Source organism: Kogia breviceps, chromosome 10 (assembly GCF_026419965.1).
Source record: "Kogia breviceps isolate mKogBre1 chromosome 10, mKogBre1 haplotype 1, whole genome shotgun sequence".
Taxonomy (NCBI): Eukaryota; Metazoa; Chordata; class Mammalia; order Artiodactyla; family Physeteridae; genus Kogia; species Kogia breviceps.
This window is the reverse complement of record NC_081319.1, coordinates 67,581,538-67,602,662: the sequence shown is the minus strand read 5'-3', so window position 1 is coordinate 67,602,662 and position 21,125 is coordinate 67,581,538. Positions and strand designations below refer to the sequence as shown.

At 48.5% G+C, this 21,125-nt stretch overlaps 1 protein-coding gene across 17 annotated transcripts; it reads right to left on the bottom strand.

Annotated features, from left to right (window-relative positions):
- Window positions 1-133: 133 nt before the first annotated feature.
- BRD2 (bromodomain containing 2) lies at window positions 134-12,156 on the bottom strand. 17 transcript variants are annotated; one of them, XM_067006004.1, is made up of 15 exons: window positions 10,187-10,405; window positions 9,985-10,059; window positions 7,682-9,010; window positions 5,773-6,076; window positions 5,434-5,525; window positions 5,042-5,179; window positions 4,400-4,538; window positions 4,096-4,310; window positions 3,624-3,998; window positions 2,970-3,098; window positions 2,533-2,784; window positions 2,128-2,393; window positions 1,327-1,631; window positions 974-1,096; window positions 134-871 (listed from the first exon to the last, which is right to left on the bottom strand). In XM_067006004.1, the coding sequence occupies exons 6-15, from the start codon at window positions 5,150-5,152 to the stop codon at window positions 735-737; spliced, it is 2,052 nt and encodes a 683-aa protein (XP_066862105.1). In that variant the 5' UTR covers window positions 5,153-5,179; window positions 5,434-5,525; window positions 5,773-6,076; window positions 7,682-9,010; window positions 9,985-10,059; window positions 10,187-10,405; the 3' UTR covers window positions 134-734. The 17 variants fall into 17 exon arrangements, with proteins under 17 accessions (XP_066862105.1, XP_066862103.1, XP_066862097.1 ...); XM_067006002.1 differs by lacking the exons at window positions 9,985-10,059; window positions 10,187-10,405 and adding an exon at window positions 11,592-12,156; XM_067005996.1 differs by lacking the exon at window positions 5,434-5,525 and having other exon boundaries at window positions 10,187-10,509.
- Between the last annotated feature and the right edge of the window lie 8,969 nt (window positions 12,157-21,125).

Below are 21,125 nucleotides of genomic sequence, written 5' to 3'. Positions count from 1 at the left end.
CAACAGCCTACTGGTTTATTTAAAACAGGATGGTTCTTTTTTCCTCACCTCAGGAGTACTTTCCTCAAAATCTCAATTGTATCACATTCCTTTTGAAGCACTAGAAAAAATATTAAAGTAATAAACTCAAAACTTGAATAATATTTTCTTTATTTACAAGTTAGAATCAACAGACAAAGAAAAGACAATCCAAGGGACCAAATGGGGAGATGACTGAAACCCCCAGGGGCCCCAAATGGAGAAGGAAAAGGGAAAACAGAGTAGAAAAAAAAAGTCAACGTAAAAAAAGAACGCCTTCCTCCCTCCCCATGGAGGCTGAGGGGACCACAGCCCCACCCTGCCTCAGCCTTACCTAGCTTAAAATAAATTAGAACAAACAACCTCAAAACAGGGCCCTTACAAGTGAACAGGGCAACTACGGCCTCAGGTAACCCCATATCAGGGCCTTTGCACATTCCCACCCTTTACCCTGCCCCATCACAGTCATTTTGAATAGGGGCTCTATGCCTAAGAGGTCACTCTCCATGGGGCTGGGAACGCAGTCGTATTTTGTCCATTTATGTCCCTCCTTCAGTAATTGTCCCTGCATTCCTCCCCCCTGCAGAGCCAGCTCTCCTACAGTGGGGGGAGAGGGTGAGATGAGGAAGTGTCACAGCAAAGGGAGAGTAGGGGTGGGGCAGGGTGGTCTAGGGGTCCGGTCCTGCGGAGCCTCCTGCCCCATCTGGCCTGGCCCCTTAGCCTGAGTCTGAATCACTGGTGTCTGAAGAAGAGGAAGATGAAGAGGAGGAACTGGAATCTGAGCTGGAGCTGGAAGCACTGAGGCGGGACACTGCTACCTGCTGTGCCGATGACGTCTCCGTTTTCTCACTCACTGCAGAACAAAGTTGAAATTTAAAGATATTTAAGTCTGATTTCCATTTTCCAAGAGTCAAGAGGGCAGGATGTAGTGAATTCACAGTGGCTTAACACTCACCTTTCTTGGGGGGCTTTTTGGTAGAATTGAGTTGCCCACTAACATCTTGTAACCGCTTTTCTAGTTCCCGCTTCTTCTCCAAAGCCAGTTCCTCCTTTGTCTTTCCCACAGGTTTCTTAATAGCTAGAAAAAGAAATATACCAGGATTAAGATAGCCAGAAGCACCCTAGTTTTTCCGTCCCCTACTGTTGCCAAATTCCTTTCTTGAACATTGGGAAGCAACTAATCCAACCCTTATCCCAGGAGCTGATACCTCAAGTCCATCAAGTGTATGCCTACTATCCTTCTCTAACTGTCCTCAGAACCTCGCGAGGATTTGCTGAGTTAACTGGTGGGCCTCATTTCATACTCACTATAGGGCTTCCGAGGTTTCTTTCGTAGGCAGGAAAGAACATAGCGTTCAAGCTCTCTAAGTGTGGATGGCTTGAGCGTTTCAAAATCAATCTCAATTTCTTCTGGATTTGAGTCACGTAAAGAGGGCTCCCTGGCTTGAATTATGTGTACAACTCGACCCAGTTTCTCCCCGGGTAACTTGTTGATGTCCAGGCTCAACTGCCGCTTCTCGTCGTAACTCATGGGCCTGCTTTCTTCCTCCTCCTCTGAATCATAGCCTGCAGGCAGGGCAGGTGGGGCTGTCTTTGTGGCCTTTCTGGGGAGTCTACAGGCAAAAGAAAATTGTCAATTGTGGGACATTCTCACTATTCAACCCAGTGACCTGGATTTCATGACTGAAAAACCATTTTCCATTAAGGTAAATGAGTGGGCTACTAGACACTGTATCAGGGCAGCAGAGCTTCTTTACATGCCAAACACTTTTATTAAGCTCGGACTTTGAGAACTAAATATAAGTACACTGGCACAGGTCCACTTGTTTTGCTCCCTAAAGCAATAACCCACCCCTGACCACAGAAGAAAACACCCCCCGCCCCGATTCACTGGTTTACAGAAGAGGTAGGCAGACTACAGTATCAAAGTTAAGCAGCTTTGAGAGACTAGAGTCTTCAAAGTCTACTTCATCACCTGGCCACTTGCAGAAAAAATTCACTGGAACCTAATTTAGAGAAACCTTTGCAAGGAATGGGAGAAATCATCCTCTCTGGAGAGATCAGAGACATAACTGAGCTGTCTCTGCTTCCATGTTAGATAGTACTCACTTGGTGCTACTTCCTCCAGAAGGTCCAAAGCCAGGAGGGCCTAGTGTAGCAGCGCTGCCAGCCCCACTGCCACTCGCTTTCTTGGACTTCTTGGGCTGAGATGGGCGAGGTGCCCGAGGCCCTTTGTCATCTTCCTCAACCCCGGCTCGGCCTCGATGCTTCTCTGCCTTCCGTTTCTTCTTTTTCTCTTTTTTTTCTCTCTTTCGCTTGGGCTTGGATATTGGGCCTTGGGACAAGGCAGCCAATTGTTCATGTACTGCCCGAAGCTAAAGAGGAAAAAGAATCATATGAAATAGAAAAAAATAAATAAATAAAGCAATAAAAACTAAAAGAAAAAAAATTTAAGGCAAAGACAGTGCATGAACCTCACCCAGTAAACTGAACAGTGACAACTTAAAATAATACCTGTTCCTGTAGTTCAGCCAAGCGATGAGCCCTTTCTTCCTCAGAGTCAGAGCTTTCACTCTCTTCTTCCTCCTCTTCATCCTCCTCATCTTCCTCCTCCTCCTCCTCAGAAGAGCTCTCACTGCTACTTTCCTCGCTAGAGGACTCTGAAGATGATTTGGCCAAGCCAGGGGGCAAGGCAGTAGAGACCGGTAAAGGCCCTGGTTCCAGTGGTTCATCTGGCATCTTGGCATAACGGAACTCAAATACATCCTAGAAAGAAACAGCAGACTGAAAACCATGCCAGTGGGTATGTCCTGATCATACCCAGCCATATGGCAGCTCCAATTTACAACTGTAGAGACTGGGAGAGCCCCATGTGGAGGTTGTGCACCACAGACAGCCAAATTTCTCTCCCCAGACCCATTTATTCTTCAAACTCCGACCTTGACACTCACCTGTAACTTTCGTGCCATGGCCACAACATCATGGTCTGGGGGATTGTACTTATAGCAGTTGGAGAACATAAGCCGCACGTCAGCAGCAAACTCCTGTGCATCCCGGTAATCACGATTCTCCATCTTCCGCTGCAGAAGGAGGCAGCATCAGAAGCTGCACAGGCAGGAAGACTCACCTTTCCCTGCCAGCTCCAGACACCCGCAAGGCTAGCCCTCTCGAGAGCATGGGGGCGGGGCAGGGGGAAGCCTTAAGGATCTATATATGCCCTGGGGCTCAAGTTTGAAGTCAAAGGAATTTGGATGGATTGAAGAAATATCTATGTCCAGGAAAAAAAATCATTTCTAAGTGAAAAGAGAGGGTGGGTGGCCTCTGACTAACCAGCCATCCCTTAACTTTCCTATCCTAACCCAACATTCCCAAGAGGTAGGACCTAATTGTAGATGAGTAGCGATGCTCTGAACACAAAACCCACCACACTGTCTCAAACTCCAGAAAATATGGACTCCTAACAAGTACCTGACCTTCTGCCCCATTACTATTTTGTAAAAATAAAATGTCAAGACTTGCTGTGTGCCCAGAAAAAGTGACTGTTTTATTGATCCCTAGGCTCCAATCACTGCCTGAGTATCCCATCTGCCCCATGCAGTGGGTACCTTGACAGTGCTGAGGTCCATGGGGTGCTTAATGATGTCATGGTAGTCATGCAGGCCAAGAGCAGAAGCGTCCACTGGTTTATAGAAAGGCCAGGCATAGGCAGCATGCTTCTTAGAGAGTAATTCCTTCAAAATGCCATTGCAGTGTTTTAACTGTTCCGACAGCTTTCCTTTCTTGGAGCTTTGGTGCTGTTGCTGAGAGTCAGGCAAGTCTTTGCGTGGGGGCTTGATAGGGCGGCCACTCTCTCTACGCATAGGGGGAAGCCGTGCTGCCTTAGGCTCAAGACCCCGGGGAGGGCTAGCTGGGGAGCCAGGAGCCAGGATAGCTGTAGGTGTAGGGGTGGTAGTATCTGCTTTCCGCTTTACCCCTTTTTTCTGCAAAGAAAAACAAGACAGGAGACTTTTACCCTGGGTCCACTCCATTCAAGACCTTCCCCTCCTCACTGTCCCAAAGATATCCACAGATGTATACCTTGGCAAGGGGCTGGGCTGGGGGAGATGCAGAGACAGCAAGGAGCGGGGGTCCAGCGGAGTGCAAGGACTTGAGAAGGGGCGAAGAGATGACTGATGGGTGGGGAATGTTGAGGACAGTGGTAGGTATCTCAGGTGGTGGAGTATACAAGGCTGTGTGAGACACAGAAGAGACAGCAGGCACCTGATGGGCACTGGTGATACTGCCCTGGAGTGCTGGGGGGAGTGGGGGGAGAAAAAAAAGTTTAGTCTGATTATCTTTCCCATCTTTCCATCTTCATTGGCAAAACTTCTACTCTTCCTACCTGCCAATTTGGCCCCTTTCTTGTGGCTGTTCTTAGGGATAGTCACCACAAGCTCTTGTTCCTCTTGTGGCATTGATGCCACCTTCTGTAGAAAGATCTTTTCCAGCGTTTGTGCCATCAGGACAATATCATCAGTAGGCTAGAAAAAACACAAAGAAAAAGTTCAAATGCCAGCAAAAGACAAGCAAAACCATTTTTCTCTGAGGAATTCCTAGCCCCAGGCATCACCACCACCCCCCCTTACACAACTTCACCACCAAGTACTGAAAATCACCTATATTGGGCCACTAAATTCTCTTTTCTCTTCCAACTCTGCCCCTCAAGATGCAACAAAGAAATAAAGTTCAGAAGTAAGAGAATGAGAGCTCATAAAAAAAATAGTTCCTGCTCTACTCAGATCCCTGGAAATTTCTCTGAAAAACAGGGCCACTATCCACAATAAAAAGTGTTCTATTTAAACTCTTAACTCTGGATCTCTGAAACCACATCACTGCTTTCAGTGGCACCTTTTGGAACTCAGACTTTCTAGGATCCTGACTACTGAAAACACCTACAGTAGAAACACTTAAACCTTTCATTGATAAAGTAGTGATAAAAAATGCACTGTCTCTCCCCAACTACTAAAAACACAAAAACACTCACCTTGTTGTAGATGTAACAGTTGGTGAACATGGTATTGAAATCCTGCATACACTCTGAGGCGGCCCAGTAATAGTTGTTTTCAAGTCTCCTCTTAATAGTACCCATATCCATAGGCTGCTTTATAATTTTGTGATAATCCTAAAGAAAGAAATGGTAGATCAGACCTACAGAAAGATAAAGGCCTGTTCTTCTAAGCAGACTACAAACCCCAACACACACGCACATACACACCCGCTATGTGTCAAGAATACATAGTCTCCTAAACTGCGGCCCCAATTAAATCTATGGGATAGGAAAAGAAGTGGAACAGGATTCTTATCACCCCCTACTGCCTTTCTCTAACCACCCACCTCCCACCCACTCTGGAAAAGCTTCCCATCCTGTGACATTACCTCTGGGGCTGGCTATCCATGGGCTGCATGAGGGAGAGGAAGAAGCTAAGAATTTTGGCCACCGTGGTCCTCTCCCAACCTGGGGTGGGAATCTGTAAAATGGAGCCAGGGCACAAAAGTTAAGGAAGGACACATGGAGGGCACAATGAGAGATGCTAAGGTAGCAAGCGGTTGGATCAAACACAAAGGACCAAGAATCCAGAAATCTGGTGGCTATCTGCCCTACAGGGTAGAAATGGGAACTCCTAGGGGCCGCAGCAGCTATACTAGACAGCCCACCTCCATGCACACACATTCTTGTTCATTTCCATACCTCCCCACTCCAATCTCTCTACTCACCGGCAGACCCAGTTTGACAGCATCCACAGGCTGCCGGAAGGGCCATGCAAACTGATGTTTCCACAGAGCCTTCATCACCACCTTGTGCAGGTACTGCAACTGGTTGGTAACCCGTCCTGGTTTTTTGGGATTGGACACCTCCGGAGGTGGTGGGTTGGCAGGGGTTAGTTGCAAAGCCGGCACTGAAGCCATTGTGGGGCTCTCGAATCCCTCATACAACAGGGAGGGCTTTCGAATCCTTTTCCCAGGCGCTGCTGCCTCTGGGCCCAGCCCCAGTAACCCTGCATTCCCCTCCCCAGGGAGCCTGTGAAGACAAGGAACAAAACCAGATGTGGTAATCTTGTGGAACTTGGGAGAGTACAATCTACACTAATTTACGCTACGTACCCTCAATAAATCCAGGATTGGAATCTAGTGAAACGTGGTCAAGATTATGAAAATGAAACCAGTATCCAAACAATCCATGGAGCTTTTGTTCTTGTACTTCCTACCACCTCTTCTGTTCTTAGTCCTACATTCTGAATTCTCATGGACTCTTTCATCTGTTTTTAACATTTAAAGTGAAAAAGCCCAAAGTAGTTTCTCACAGGACACAGCCATTTACGAATCACAGCCTTATTGGGATGGGACGGGACTTAAGCAAAATGGGTGGAGCCGAGAAACTCAAGCCCCAAGCTTCCTCCTCACTAGGGGCTTGGTGGTTGCCATGGTGGTTGAGCCTGAGGGAAGCGGGTGAAAAGGAAACAAAATAGAAAAATTTCATAAAATGCTAATTAAACAGACACTTAAGAATCCACCTGTGCAAAAGGAATCAGCATCCTCCACAAGCTCTGGATAGTTAAGTCTAAACAGACCAGACATGTAACGGAAAACCCTATCAACTCAAAAAAACAAAAAATCAGACAAGGGAGTATTTGTCACACTTCACAGCCTGGAATACCCCAAGCTACCAGCCTCCAGAAATTATTAACAAATTCGTCTCCTCCCTCTGAAGAACTCAAAAAATAGAGCTGTCCGAACAGTCAAGGTCAGCGAGTTCCCTCAGAAAAGTGATACAGACCTCCCCTGCAACCCCTAACAAAACCTGCGATGCCGTTAACAGCTCCCACTGTAGCATCAACTCTGAAGGTCAAAGGCCAATAATGCACCAAGTTTACATTCTCTCTGATGCTCCTCGAGACCAGGTGTTTCCCAAGGCCCCCAAAACTAAAGACGTTATACCGAAATCTCATTGTTTACATCCGCAAAGCTGGACTAGAGAATCCTTAGCTCCACCCTCCTACCCTGAATAAAACTCCCATTTGTATCCCCAAAACAAACAAAAAAACACACCAAAAAACCCAATCCTCTGCGACAAAACACACAACTCTCAACACAAAGCCGCACCAGTCAATGAAAGACTACCAGGAAGTTGAAGACCTACCCCAGGCATTAAGAAAGAGAGTGATCCTTCTACCCTACTTAGGAAATCTCCGTTTCCAGTCCCCGAAGCTCTATCACCATGGCAACCCTGTAAAGCACAAGATGTGGCCACGAACCCCCCCCCCCAAATCCTGACAAACCATCGCTAGACACCAAACCCACTACCCGCAGGACCTGCTCCCCAATCAACGTCCTTCCCCATTACATTCTGCCGCCACCTCCCTCTACCCGACTCGGCTAAGATCTGACTAGAGAAAATACCAACATGTAAACTGACAACCTGTGCTCCCTCCATACTTAGGATCTGGGCCACTGCCTCAGTCCCAAACCGCCGCTCAACACCCTGCGCGAGCGCGGCGAGCCAACAGTTGCGCCACGAAACAACGCGCCCCACTCGGTTCCGCACTCCCTCCGAATCCGACGCCCCACAACCGCGCGCCGCAACTCCCAAACGCCCCTTTCCCACACGCGGTTCGCGGGGACGTACTTGTTGTGGGGAGTCACGTTTTGCAGCATCTTGACCACGGGGAACCGGCGCTGCCCTCAGCCGCGGAAAGTCCGGGTGGCCTCGGTTCCCCTTGCCTTCCAGTCAGTCCAGCATAACCCGGGAGGTGGGGGGAGGGGTCGAGGGCCGTTGCCCTCGGCCCTCCAGGCGACAACACCCCCCCCGCCGGGCCGGCACGAAAGCAGTCTCCTCCGCTGTTCCTTGGAGAACTCCCGGCAGCTTGGCGCGCTCCGCAGGAGGCGGACAGCGAGAAAATGGCGGCGGCCCCAGCTGAGGGGGGCGAGCGAAGGGGGACGGACTCTTCAAACCCCAGGACAGCCCCCGATCCCAGACACCGTCGTCAATATTGCCCGCCGTTGGTCTGCAAGGATCCCCTCTTCCTGCCAGGACCGTCCAGCGCGGACGTGGTCCCGTTTCGACCTCGGATGGAGGCGGATGAACACGAAAAGTGGTTTAGGGAGCCGCCGCCTCCATCTTTGAAATCCTCTTGAGGGCGGAGTAGAGGGGGTGGACAGACTCCGAGGATTGGGCGGGGCTCGAAAAAGGGGAGCTTCGGGGGCTTCTATGGGGTCTGTACTGTCCGCCGGGACCGGTCATAGGCCGAGACGAAGGCCATTTCCAAGCGGATGGACGTGGATTGTAATGGCGGCCCCGGACGACTCGAAAGCTCTGTATAGGTAGGCAGAATCCTCCAGCTCGTTCTAGAGGCTGCTCCACTCCAGCGCGAAATGGCGCCGCCGAGCCCCGCGCCAGCCCTTTATATATAGGCAAGGGGGCGGAGCTTCGCCGCTCATGCGCGCCACCGCGCTCGCGACTTCCCCCACCCCCTCCGCGCGCGCGCGCTCGCTCACGCGCGTGAAGAAGCGCAGTCGAAGGGGGAGGAACACCTCTCCGCGGGAGCGTTCTCTATTGGTCGGCGGATGCGATGACGTCATAAGCCTCATTTCCAACGCGTTAGTCACCAGGCAGAATGCCGCATAGACCCACAAGGAAGCGGCAACCCGCCACATCTCCAAGCCAATTGGCTGCGCTGTGGTTCGGCAACTCCAGGGAAAGAGGGAGGTTGGCAGGGGTGCAGCATCCTCTCCCCGCCTCCCCTTCCAACAAAGTCTTCCCAGGCGTCCAAGCCCAGTGCGACTGGTGACTGCCAAGCTCGGGCAGGTCGTGCCGTTTGTAGCTCCTCCATTGGCCAGGCTGGCAGAACTGGAGGCGGCCGCGTGGGCGTAGTCAGCCTCGGCCCGCCGGGGTGTGGCCACAGGACGCCCGCGGCTTGTTGTTCTCGGCAGTGAGGAGGCCGCCGCAGTGAAGAATCTGAAATGAGGAAGGAGACGCCATCTTAGAAACCGCGGCCTGCCACTGGCAAACAGCTAAGGGCTCCCAAACGCAGCGAGGAAGGAACCGAACGTTCCCGTTCTCCGCAATCAAAAATACAGAATTGATAGAGTATTAAAATCCTCCCTTTCCTTCCCCAAGCCAAACAATCGAAAGACAAAGGCAAAACTCTCGCAGAATCTACCATCTGTGAACTCTTAAAGGCTTTTCGTCAACAAGGCAACCAAACAGAATACGTTCGAAACACTTGCACCACAAGCACCTCTCCAATCTCTCCCACTCATACCTTCAGTTACCAATACAAATATCTGCCTGCTCGGCAAAACCTCGGCAACCCTTAACTGGGAGCAAAATCTCCAAACGCACCCATATACCCTTTAAAATGAAACCCACCTCCTCCCCAAACTTCATTCCGGTGTCTGGCTCAGAGCGGAAAAAACAAGTCCCGCGAGGGGCGAATCAGGGTGAACGCCCTCCCCCTCCTGGCGAGCTCAGACCTTTCCCCACGCTCCCCGCCCTCCCCCCACTCCAAAGGCAGGCCCACACCCTCTAAGGGTCCTGGCGTCGCGGGGACGGACAGGCCCCCCTCATCCCCCCCACCAGGGTTCGGAGTCCTCCCCACGGAGCGGCTGGTCCATCGGTCAGCGCCAGGGAGGAGGGCGAGCGGAGGAGGCGGCGGCTGCGGCTCAAACTAACCCTCCCCCTCCTTCTCTCCCCTCCCCCCTCCCCCCGGGCCGTCCGCCTCCGAGGAGGGGCAGGAGCCATTTTGGGAACTCAATTTCGCCCCTTCCCCCCAACCCAGTCAACTAACATTTTTCCCATAATCTAGTACAGTAATCTGAGTGAGGTTACCGACTACGTGTGAACGGAGCCAAAGCACAAGGTCAAGATCTCTAAAGCCATCTCTGAGGCTCCCCCGCCCCCTTACCGGAGAGTAAAAGAATTTCCCCCACCTGGGCTTTAGTGGGGGGCCTTCCCCTCCTCCACGTCCCCTCTTCTGGCTACCAAGGAAAACAGACTATGCATATCTGAATAAGGAAATTAATGTAAGTTAAGGAATATGAGGCCCCCCCAAACCCAGGGCTTCGTGAGGGCCTAGGTCCTTGAACTCCCAACTGGGTCACCCTCCCTCCGTAGCGGCCCTGGAACCCTAACCTCGCTTATTGCGTCTAAAATGGCCATCAGTTCTCGACCACCCGAGTCCGGCAAACCCTGCGGGGGGGGGGGGTAGTGCGCACAGGGAAAGCAGTCTCTCTCCGCCTCCCCCCACCTCCGATCAGACCTCGGCCCCCAAAATACAAGCGGACCCGCCCGGGTGGCTGCAGCAAAGAGAGCAATGACACAGCAACTTTGCAGAGGCCTTCTCCCCTCCCCCATTCCCCTCCCCCTAATGGCCCAGCCTCCCCAATCTGCCTTTCTCCACCCGGGGCCTTGCAAGTCTGCACACAGGCCCATCAGGGGGCCGGCCAGGAAAGAAAATTTAGGAGGTCGAGAGAATACAGGGCCTTATTAGAAAGGGAAAGGGCAGCTAGACAGTACTCTGGCTTATTTCCCTGCATTCCGGAAAATCACTGCTCTCCGCTCCCTCCCAGTTCTCCCTTCCCCCACATGAGTCACAGGGGAGGCTACTGCTACTCAGTAATTTGGAAAAGTAACTCTTCCCTCCTTTCCGTTCCCTCCCCCGCAATACACAAGGAGAGAACTGTTCAGGAACGGGGGAGGGGATGAAGGAGGCAAAAGACGCCACCCAGGAGAAACCCGAAACCTTGGGAGCTGTGAATCGTTCCAGGTCCTGAGACTCACTCTCTCCTGTCTCAGGCCACGATTTCCAACCCCTCCCAAGACGCCAGTTGGGCCGGTTTCTGCTCCCAAGAGGACCCCAAGCTTCCAGCCTGCAAGCCCTCCCCAGCCTGGGGTAGACACACGCTAAGACCCCCGCCGCGGCAAAGAAGGTTGGTTCAGAAGGCTCCGCAGGCCATGTCCACGTGAATGCACACAAATTCGATAAGCGACTCGAAACGTAACCTCCACCATGCCATGTGGTGACTGCCAGCTTCCTACCGCTGACACAAAGGAAGCACCGAAATGCTCCTTAGTCTCTGCGGAGAAAGGGAGTGGGCGCCTGGGAACAATCTCAGTTTACAACCCGGGTTGCCAACTCTCAGCATTCCCATCTACAAGTAAGAACTACAGTCACCACTCCCACTCCTCAGCCCACTAGGTCACCCCACCCTACGAACGCCAAAAGGATCCCTTCTCACCTGGCTCCAAGCTCCTGTACCCCCAGGGGACGAATGGAATGGGGGGGGAAATACCGCCCCCACGCCCCTTTGCCCTCCAATTGGTATTGAGACAGAGGTTGGCCATTCCCCTCCCCCACCCGACGGGCCCTCTCCTGCTTGCCCCCCTACACGCTCCCATTGGCTGCAAACTGTTGAAGGACAAATCCTCCCACCCTAAGGATTCTTCTCTGCACCCCAGGAATCTCCCTCCCGGACTCCCCACCATTGGTTAGGCACTTAAATGACTGACAACGCCCCCGCGCAAGGCCCCTTCTCACCTGGATCCTGGAACCTTCCAGGGGGGCTCCAATGCTCCCCTTGTCTTGGTGCGGGGGGAGGATGTAATCCGGGGTGTCACCCCCCCAGAAACTGAGGTTGCGTTGGGGGAGGGGGCGTAGGCCCCAGCCCCTCCCTTCCCGACTGAGCTGGGGGGTGGGGAGAGCATCGGGGCCGCGCGGCCACGTCAGCAACATCCAGATTGGCTGACCCGGGTCACGTGCCAGCCGCCCCCTCCCCCCGCCACAGGGGCTAGTTTTCCGTAGGTTCCTAGGGGTCGCTCAAGGGGCCAAGGGGGCCGCATGGCCCAGGCATTTCTCCACAGACCCAGAGCCCTCTAATGCTGCTGCTTCTGCATGTCCCCGGCTTTCCATCCCGCTATCGTCGACCCTATCCCCCCCACTCGCCTCTCCGTACGGGTTCAGCATGGCTGCCGCAGCCCGGGAACGTGTACAGCGCAGGCGCATGGGTGCGACCAGGTTGGGGGAGGGGAAAGAATAGCGGGAGGCCGCGGGGAGAGCAGTGCGCAGGCGTGAGGGCGGGTTCCGTAACTCTCGCGGCGGGTCTCGGAGCGCGCGCAGTGGGTGGGGCGGAAGCGGGCGCGGGGCGCCGTCCTTCCGCCTCGGCAGGCCTTCCCCCAGTGCGGGCTTCCTCGCGGGGCAGCTGGGGGATCCCTGTCTCGGTTCCTTTTCCGCAGTAGGAGGGTGCGGCTTGGGATGCCCGGGCCGGAGTTCACTGGGAATGCGCGCCGCCGTGCTGTTGTCAGTGGAGGAGAATGGGGCCTGGACCTGGAGTTGTGAGGGTTTGCAGGGTGGGGTCCCTACCCGGCTGTAGTGTGGTTCCACGACGGGAGTGTTGTCACCGCCCTCGTCGTGCTTGCGGCGGGGAGAGGAGGTGCGGGCGGTTGGTGTGGGCGTTTTGTTCGGTGTCTTTGTCTTAGGCCGCTTTCTAACCTCTCATTTCCCCTATTTCCCCTGAGTCTACCTGGAGTTCCTTACTTTATTGAGACTTGCCGGAGCCTGGACTCCTTTGCCTGCTGCGAAACTTGCCAGCCTTTTGATCACTTTTACTTTTTTACTGGGCTCGTCTCGACCATTTAAGTTAAAACACTTAGGCTTTTTCTAAGGCTTTACCCTCTGCTCATCTCCCATAAAAATCTAATCTAGGGGTGGTTGCCACCAAAAGGCGATCTTTTACTTGTTCATGGGCAGTAATTCCTCCCTTGACCCTCAGAGTGTGGTTCAAATTTTCACTCTAGTTCATAACACCCCCCCCCAACTCCCCACCCGCAGAACGGAACAGAAAGGCCAACTTGCGCGAAGTTCTTGGCTTTCCGTTTCCCACCTGTAGACTGGGCCGTGTCTGTGTTCCGTTACCACCATTGTACTGGAAGTCCTCTCTTCGGCTTAAAGAAATGTATTTTTCTTTTGACCTGGTCAGTCTTATCTGTTACTCTGAAGCTCTCCTCCATTTTCTACCAATTAGTATTTTTAACTAATCCCTTAATACGGGTTTCCCAGCCTAAAAAGAAGAAAAGAAAGACAGTAACCTTATCAATATTGTATTCCCTTGTGGACTCGCTTATCTAACTCTCAGCTCCCCTGCACAGTCAAGACCTGAAATTGTCATCTTAATTTTCCTCTCTCTGCCTCATTCCCCACTGTAGTTCATTTCCTCCACTACTGAAACTGTCCTGGCAAATGTCACCAGTAACCTCCTAATTGGCAAAGTCAGGAAGCAGTTTTCAGTTCTCACCTTATTTGACCTCTCTGAAGTATTTGACATTTGATCACGCTTCCTTCCTGAAATTCTCTACACCTTTGATTTCTGTGACTACTTCTCACTTGTTTCTTTTTTCTTTTTTCTTTTTTTTTTTTTTGCGGTACGCGGGCCTCTCACTGTTGTGGCCTCTCCCGTTGCGGGGCACAGGCTCCGGACGCACAGGCTCAGGGACCCAGCCGCTCCGCGGCATGTGGGATCTTCCTGGACCGGGGCACGAACCCATGTCCCCTGCATCGGCAGGCGAACTCTCAACCACTGCGCCACCAGGGAAGCTCTCACTTTTTCTTTTCCTGCATGTCCAACTGTTCCTCTGGTCTCCTTTGTGGACTCTTCTTCTTCGGCCCTGTTGATGTTTTGCCAGGATTTTGCCTCAGTTTGCTTCTAGTTCTGTTCATCGTCTCCTGTCTCAGTGGCTCAGAACCTCTCAGATCTGTATTTTTAGTTCAGAGGACTCTCCTGAGCGAAACTCACTGCTGAGTTTTACAACTTGGATAATCCTCAGACACTTCAACACTTTCAAAATTGATACAACCTGTATGTACCCTAGACCTGCTTCGTCTGTATTATCCAGGTTGATGGCAGCTATTCAATCACAAAGCCTGAAATCTCGGAGCCATTCTTGATTTCTTTTTCTCACAGCATTATATTTCCTAGGCTTATCATTGTGCCTCTAATACAGCCATTGACTCACACTCTGTCCTAGTCCTATCATCTGAGCTGTATCAACAGCTTCCTAACTGATTTCCTTATTTCTAAAGCTGCACTGTTCACTATGGTAGCCACAAGTGGCTGTTTAAATTAACATTAAATACTGTTTTAAATTTAGTTCCTCAGATGCCTTAGCCTCATTTTAAGTCCTCATTAGCCATGTGTGGCTAGTGGCCATCATATTGGATAGCACAAATTATAGAACATTTCCATCATTGAAGAAACTTCTCTCGAACAGTGCTGCTCTAGATATTTCTCTCTGCCTCTGCCACAATACTGCCAGGCATGAGCTTTCCAAAATACAACTCTAGCCATATGCTACTGTTTAAGCCCCATATTAATTTCTCATTGCCTGTGTGATAAAGTCCAAATTCCTGTGCTTGCCAGAAAGGTCTGTCTACCTCTCCAGTGTCATGTCTAGCCACTTCCTCTTGGGCCCTATATTCCAGCCGTATTGAACTGTTCCCCAGATACACCGTTTTGTTTTACACTGTATTTTACACATACGGCTCTCACTACATGAAATACGCTTTTCTCCAGTCCATCTAAGCACAGATACCATCATCTGAAAAGCCTACCCTTGCCTTCCAAGTTGAGTTGACTGCTCATCCCTTGGTGTCCCTTTCTCTTATGATTGTACCTTTCACAGTGAATGGCACATATGTGATGCCACATGTTTCTCTCCCTTACTAGACGTTGATCTTGAGAACAGGGCCAAGTTGTTTTGTTTTGTTTTTATTTTAAATGCCCCCAGCTCCTGGCTCAGGACCTGGCCAATATGAGGTGCTCACAAAGTGAGCAAATGTTGAAGGAAGTTGATGTTTACATAAGTATGTGACTTAGGTAAGATTGTAATGTATGTGTTTGGAGGGGGGGCTCCATGCATAGTATTGGGGAAATAATCATAGACAAAGTTATTGTTGTCAGATAAACATTTGAGACACTGGGATGGTGTGAGGAAAGACAGAACAGAGCAGGTCATTTTCACAGAGCATTACAGTCCAATCTGGCCCGAATAAAATATAAGCTACAAGAAGTAGAGCCGGAGGAGATTGGAAGTTACATTTATTTGAGGCAATATGATGATTTCCAGTGCTGTTAAGTTTGGACCTAGTGGAGAGCCACTGAAATTTTTTGAGCAATGGCTTGATTGGAATTATGTCATTAGATAGGAATTCTATCTTCATATCCCCAGTGGCTATCACTATATCTGTGAATAAACACCAAATAAAAATGCCACGTGTTAGAAGGAGGTGAGACTGGTGATAGCTAAAATTCATTGAATTTTTGAAATGTCTCAGGCCCTATTATAAATGCTTTATATGTAGGAACTCTTCTAATGTTTATAACCCTATAAAGTAGATACTATTGTTATCACTCCCATTTTTCAAATGAAGCAACTGAAGCAAGAGATGTTAAATAATTTACTCACAGTTACATGTTTAATAAGTGTCCAGAGCTGGGATCTGAACCCAGGCCGTCTGTCTCTGGGTGGTATGTTATTCTGGTCGTTAGGCACAGCAGGTATTTTAAAATCAAAGATTGAAGTTCGAGAAAAAAAAGATTAGTAGAGGTAGATTTGGGAGTCACCTTTGAGGTGTAGTTTGAATCAGTCATGCAGGTAAGTAGGTGAGATTTATAAGGGAGGAAGTATGGAACAATTTAGTTGTGGATTAAAGATCACACTCTGGGTTACATCCTCACACGGAGCAAGAATAGGAAGAGAAACCAGTGTAAGAGCATCAGACAAGGAAAAGCAGAACAACATAATATGAGGAAGCCAGAACCAGAGAGGGCTGCAGTGAGGATTTCATGTTTATTGAATGAATGACTAATCAGGAGTTTTTAAGCTTGTTTGTGCCATGGACTTCTTTGGCAGTTTGGTGGAGCCTTTGGACCTTGTCTGACAATAATATTTGTAAATGCATAAATAAAATACACAGTTATCAAAATATTTAAAGAAATGTGTGATCTAGTAATAATGTGTTCCCTTATTAATAGAATACTAATACAGTAAATAAAATGATTTATTGTAGGTCTAAACTCATGGTTGTAGAGGTATTTTGAGATGTCTATGATATAAAAATATTCATTGATGGTGATTTCTATTGATGATGACATTACAGGTACTGCTAGTACTACAAAGACTTGTTTTCTACATTCATAAAATTAAGTTTCAGTTAATTAGATGTTCTTAAAAATAAATGTGACTCTTTTTGTTCTATCCAAGTTCATGGACCCCTGAATTTTATGGCATGTGGACTGCAGGTTAAGAACCCCTGTTCTTTTTTTTCTTTTTTTTTCACCACGCCATGCAGCTTGCAGGATCTTAGTTCCCTGTCCAGGGATTGAACCCGGGTCCCGGCAGTGAACACACGGAGCCCTAACCACTGGACCGCCAGGGAATTCCCCAAAACGCCTGTTCTGATTGAATGAAGAGACAAGATCCTGCAGAGGGTGTGAGAGAATGAAGAAAGGGGAAATCTCACTAGTTTGGTGATTGGGGATCATTACTGATATTGGAGAGCAGTTTTGTAGTCTGGGGATAGAATTCAGAGTATGGGGAACCTGAAAAACCCAGGCCAAGTAATTCAGACTGAATCTCGTAAAAAGGGGGGAGCTATTTAAGTTTTGAAAGGGGAGGGAAGAGCTACCTTTATAGGAAGTTACTTGGCACCAGTGTGCACCATGGATTGGCTTTGGAGAGACTGGAGGTAGGTCAGGTAGGAATCACAGCACATATTCACCCATGGAATGAAAAGGAATAAAGTCATAGCATTAGAATCAATCACACTTAGAGGAGAATGCAAACCTCGCTGTGGTCCGCGAGGTCCCACGTGGTCTTGCTTCTTCCTGCCTCTGGCCTCATCTGCTGTCTGTGCTCTCTTATTTACTAATAATATGCCAGCCACACCTCCCTGAAGGAGCCAGCCCCTTGCCTGCCTCAGGGCCTTCCTCTTCTTCCCCTCTGCCTGGCTAACTCCTACTCACCCTTCAGATCCCATCTTAATATCACTAGGTTCCCTGTTTCACTTAGTGTCTCTTATGGATCGCAGTTCTTTTCCTTCACAGTACCTTTTACAATTTGTTTTTGTAGGTTTGTACGATTACTTGTTTAATGCCTCTGTTTTCATTAGATTATAAGTTTGGTCATGTAGTTGTCTGGTGCCCAGCGTACTACCAGATACATAGAGGGTAATCAATAAATATTTGCTAAATAAATGAACCTCATTGAGCCGCAGATTTCTTGTTTATATAATGGCAATAATAAATTCCAACCTTGTAGTGCAGTTGACAGAATTGCTGTATTCAAGTAATACAGTTAAAAGGGAACAATGAATATGGATGTGAAGAGATGACTGAGCTGGGAATGAGGGTAAAGGTGGGAGCTGGATGGCCAGGTTTAGTCTCTGAATTAGGCTGTGGCAGGGAGGAGGAAGAAAATGGGAAGAGGAGTGGGGTGCACAGAGAAGGCAGTGGGAGTGAAGACCTCTGTAGAGTGGCCCACAGACATGCCTGGTAAGATTTACTGTTGTGTGTTTTTTTGGCTGTGTTGGGTCTTCGTTGCTGCGCGCGGGCTTTCTCTAGTTGCGGTGAGCGGGGGCTACTCTTTGTTGGGGTGCGTGGGCTTCTCATTGCGGTGGTTTCTCTTATTGCAGAGCATGGGCTCTAGGCGCACGGGCTTCAGTAGTTGTGGCACAAGGGTTCAGTAGTTGTGGCTCGTGGGTTCTAGAGCACAGGCTCAGTGGTTGTGGCACATGGGCTTAGTTGTACTGTGGCAGGCATGTGGGATCTTCGTGGACTGGGGCCCAAACCTGTGTCCCCTGCATTGGCAGGCGGATTCCTAACCACCAGGGAACCCCAGATTTACTGTTGAAATATCCATGTTAGAAGGAATGACCTATCATTCATCTAATGCTTGAAGGCTCTTCTAGGCCCAGCTTCAACACCTTCAGTGACCAACAGCCCATTTATTCATCCAATGAGTAGTCACTTGCTGGTGGGCCTTCTTGGTAAATGCTGAAAATGGAAAGAAAACAGGAAGAGATCCTTGAAACCTTGCAGTGGAAGTGAGGTGACCGAAGCAGACATAAACAGAAGAGCATAATACAATACAAATGATGGTAAGGACAGGCCGGTGCTGTGGAAGCATACTGAAGAAGTCACTCATCTCCACTCTGGGTTTTAAGGCTCCCTGAGGGAGGTGAGATTTCGTCTCAAAGGATGTATAGAGATAGGTTAAGTGGATCCAGATCATTAAGGATCATGCCAAGGAAAGCAGATTGTAGAGAGCCATTGAAGGCTTTCTTGCAAAAGTATGATGTGATCAAATGTGCCTAATAAAAAGTTCCCTGCGGCAGCACTGGAAAATAAGAATAAGATTGGAGAAAGATCAGTTCTAAGAAAATTGCAGTGATCCAGGAAAAAAACAAGCAAACCAATGAGGGCCTGAACTAGTGGGAATGGAGGACAGACTAAAGAGATAGGGAAGAGGTAGAATTGATAGGACTTGGTGAACAGTTGGTTGAGAAGTTTTGAGGAAGATGAAGTTGTCAAGGTTGACTGCTGTATTTGTGACTCATCTGATTGGGTGGACAGTCACCTTACACACTGAGGTCTTGAATACGGGAGCTTAAACATGCTGGGAAGGGAAGGTGGTGAGTTTAGCTTTGTAAATTTTGAGATAGAGGTAAATTCAGTGTAGTAATTCCTGAACTTAATTTGCCTAAAAATTCATTATTGAACATTCAACAGAGGTTTGTGAGACATCATGTAAAATAGAAAACTCGCTAAATTTTAAAATATGAAGGCACAGTTTGAAAACCACAAGACTGCTTTTCATTTAAAACGTTCCCTTAGACATTTTTGAGATAGTTGGGGAAAAATGAACACAGATTGGGTTAAAGGAAGTTAAGCAATCATTTTTAATTTTGTTGCTTGTGGTGATAGGATGGTAGTTACGTTAAGGAAAAAGTCATTATAGATACCCGTAGAAAAGTTTCCTGGTGAAATATAATGATAGAATTTGTTTAAATACTCCAGAAAAAAAGAAAAAGTATGGAACAGGAGAATAGATGAAACAAGAATGGAAGACTTTTAGAATGTTGAAAATTGTTGAAACAATTGTTGAAAATTGTTGAAACTTAAACAAGAGTACGTGGAGGCTTACTAGATTCTTTTGTGTATATTTGAAATTTTCCATAGTAAAAAAAATTAAACTTAGTCATAGATCCAAAGGAAATCAGTTAGTGGAATGTAAACATTATAATTATATAATTAATCAACACTGAGGTCATAAGTATATTTTGAATTTGTGGCAAGACTTGTGAGAGACCAGAGGTCAAGTAGATGACATATATCACTTGGGCAGTTAATTAGGAGATGCTTTCTGAGTGTTAGCGCACAGACTTAACCTCACGTTTATGCCTCAGATGATCTAACGCAATTGTCTGGGATGCCGTATGTTTAAGATAATTATACTGAGGTGGTTGGTTCGTGGTAATTCTCGCTTCTCTGGGAATAGCTCTAAGACACAGAGGTGATACTGTGCCCGGCCACCACTAATTGATCCGGAGGTCCACACCTGATACAAGCTGAGCCCGGCAGATTGTCCCTCTCAGCAACGTGAAATTTGAAAGATAGAGGCTGGAGGACTTGGAAGGTGTGGCATATTAATGGCAACTCAACCCTTGCTGCTAAGCACCCTGTGGCTCCTCTTCCTGCGCCTAGCTGATTCCACCCATCTTTTGATTTTTTGAGCTAGCTCTGTATCCATCCAATAAATCGCCCCTTTAAAAGTTAAGTTAGCTAGAGTTGGTTTCTGTTGCTTACAACCAAAAATAACCTTATTAAATATAATAAACTATTATATAATAAAAATTACTGTGTAAACATGTTTGGTGTTTTATTACATCTGTGTTGAAATAAATTTAAAAATGAAAAATTGCTACTATCGAATTTACATCTTAAACAATTTCTTGAGGGACCCTATTTTGTGGAGAGTACACTTTGAGAACTACTGTTGTACAGCATCCAAATGGAGATACCTAAAGGCAGTTGGGTGTATGGATGGTGTGGAATCAGAGCCAGATCTGAGCTGAAGGGGGAAATTTGGAAAACGTCGGCAAATAGATGGTAACGGAAGACAAGTGGGGGTAGATGCCGTTGAGAACAGGGGTATAGTATAAGAAGAAAACAAGATGAGGACAAAACTCCAGGGATACCAACACTTAAGGAGTAGCTGAAAAAAGGGAGTCCATGAAGGTGACAAGATGCCAGAGAAGTGGGAGGAAAAACTAGGAGAGAGTGCTGTCAGGGATGCCAAAAAAAATAGATTGTTTTAGGAAGGAGGGCATGGCCAAAGAGTGTCAAATGTTGCCAAGACTGCAAAGAGTCCATTTGATTTAGCAACACAAAGATGTTGAACCACTTCATTGTTGAGTGTTAAGGATTAAATGGAAAGTATGAAAGTAGAGAGATGGTTGCCCATGGATTTTTCAGGAAACTTGGCTCTGTCAAGAGAAAGAAAATGGGACAGGAGTAGGAAGGGATGGAGAGCTGAGTGTTAGAAAGCTGTGACCTACTGGGTTTACGGGTGTGATGCCTTTATTTTCAGAGGCATTCATGTCTCATGACCAAAGACACTGAGTTACTGGCATGCAGAACTGGAGCCTTGCCCTTCTCTTGACCACAATTCCCACTTCCCCAGACTGATGAGAGACTTTTTTTTTTTTTTTTTGCCGTACACGGGCCTCTCCCGTTGCAGAGCACAGGCTCCGGACGCGCAGGCTCAGCGGCCATGGCTCACGGGCCCAGCCGCTCTGCGGCATGTGAGATCTTCCCAGACTGGGGGCACGAACCCGTGTCCCCTGCATTGGCAGGCGGACTCTCAACCACTGCGCCACCAGGGAAGCCCATGAGAGACTATTTTTGAGATATGTATTAATGGAGGTTGTTGCAGGGTCCTGACAGGAAGAGGATTACATAGAGGGAATGGTAGTTATAAATGTTTGAACTGGTTCCCATTTTGTTCTGGGAGAGAAAGA

What these genes read in the sequence shown, in the direction of transcription:
- BRD2 (XM_067005993.1), bottom strand. Translation starts at nt 7,710, where the DNA reads ATGCTGCAAAACGTGACTCCCCACAACAA. An exon ending in TGGACCTCAGCACTGTCAAG is followed by an intron (nt 3,099 to 3,623) that starts GTACCCACTGCA and finishes CTCCTTCTGCAG; the next exon opens with CGGAAGATGGAGAATCGTGA. An exon ending in TGGCTGAACTACAGGAACAG is followed by an intron (nt 2,394 to 2,532) that starts GTATTATTTTAA and finishes TTTCCTCTTTAG; the next exon opens with CTTCGGGCAGTACATGAACA.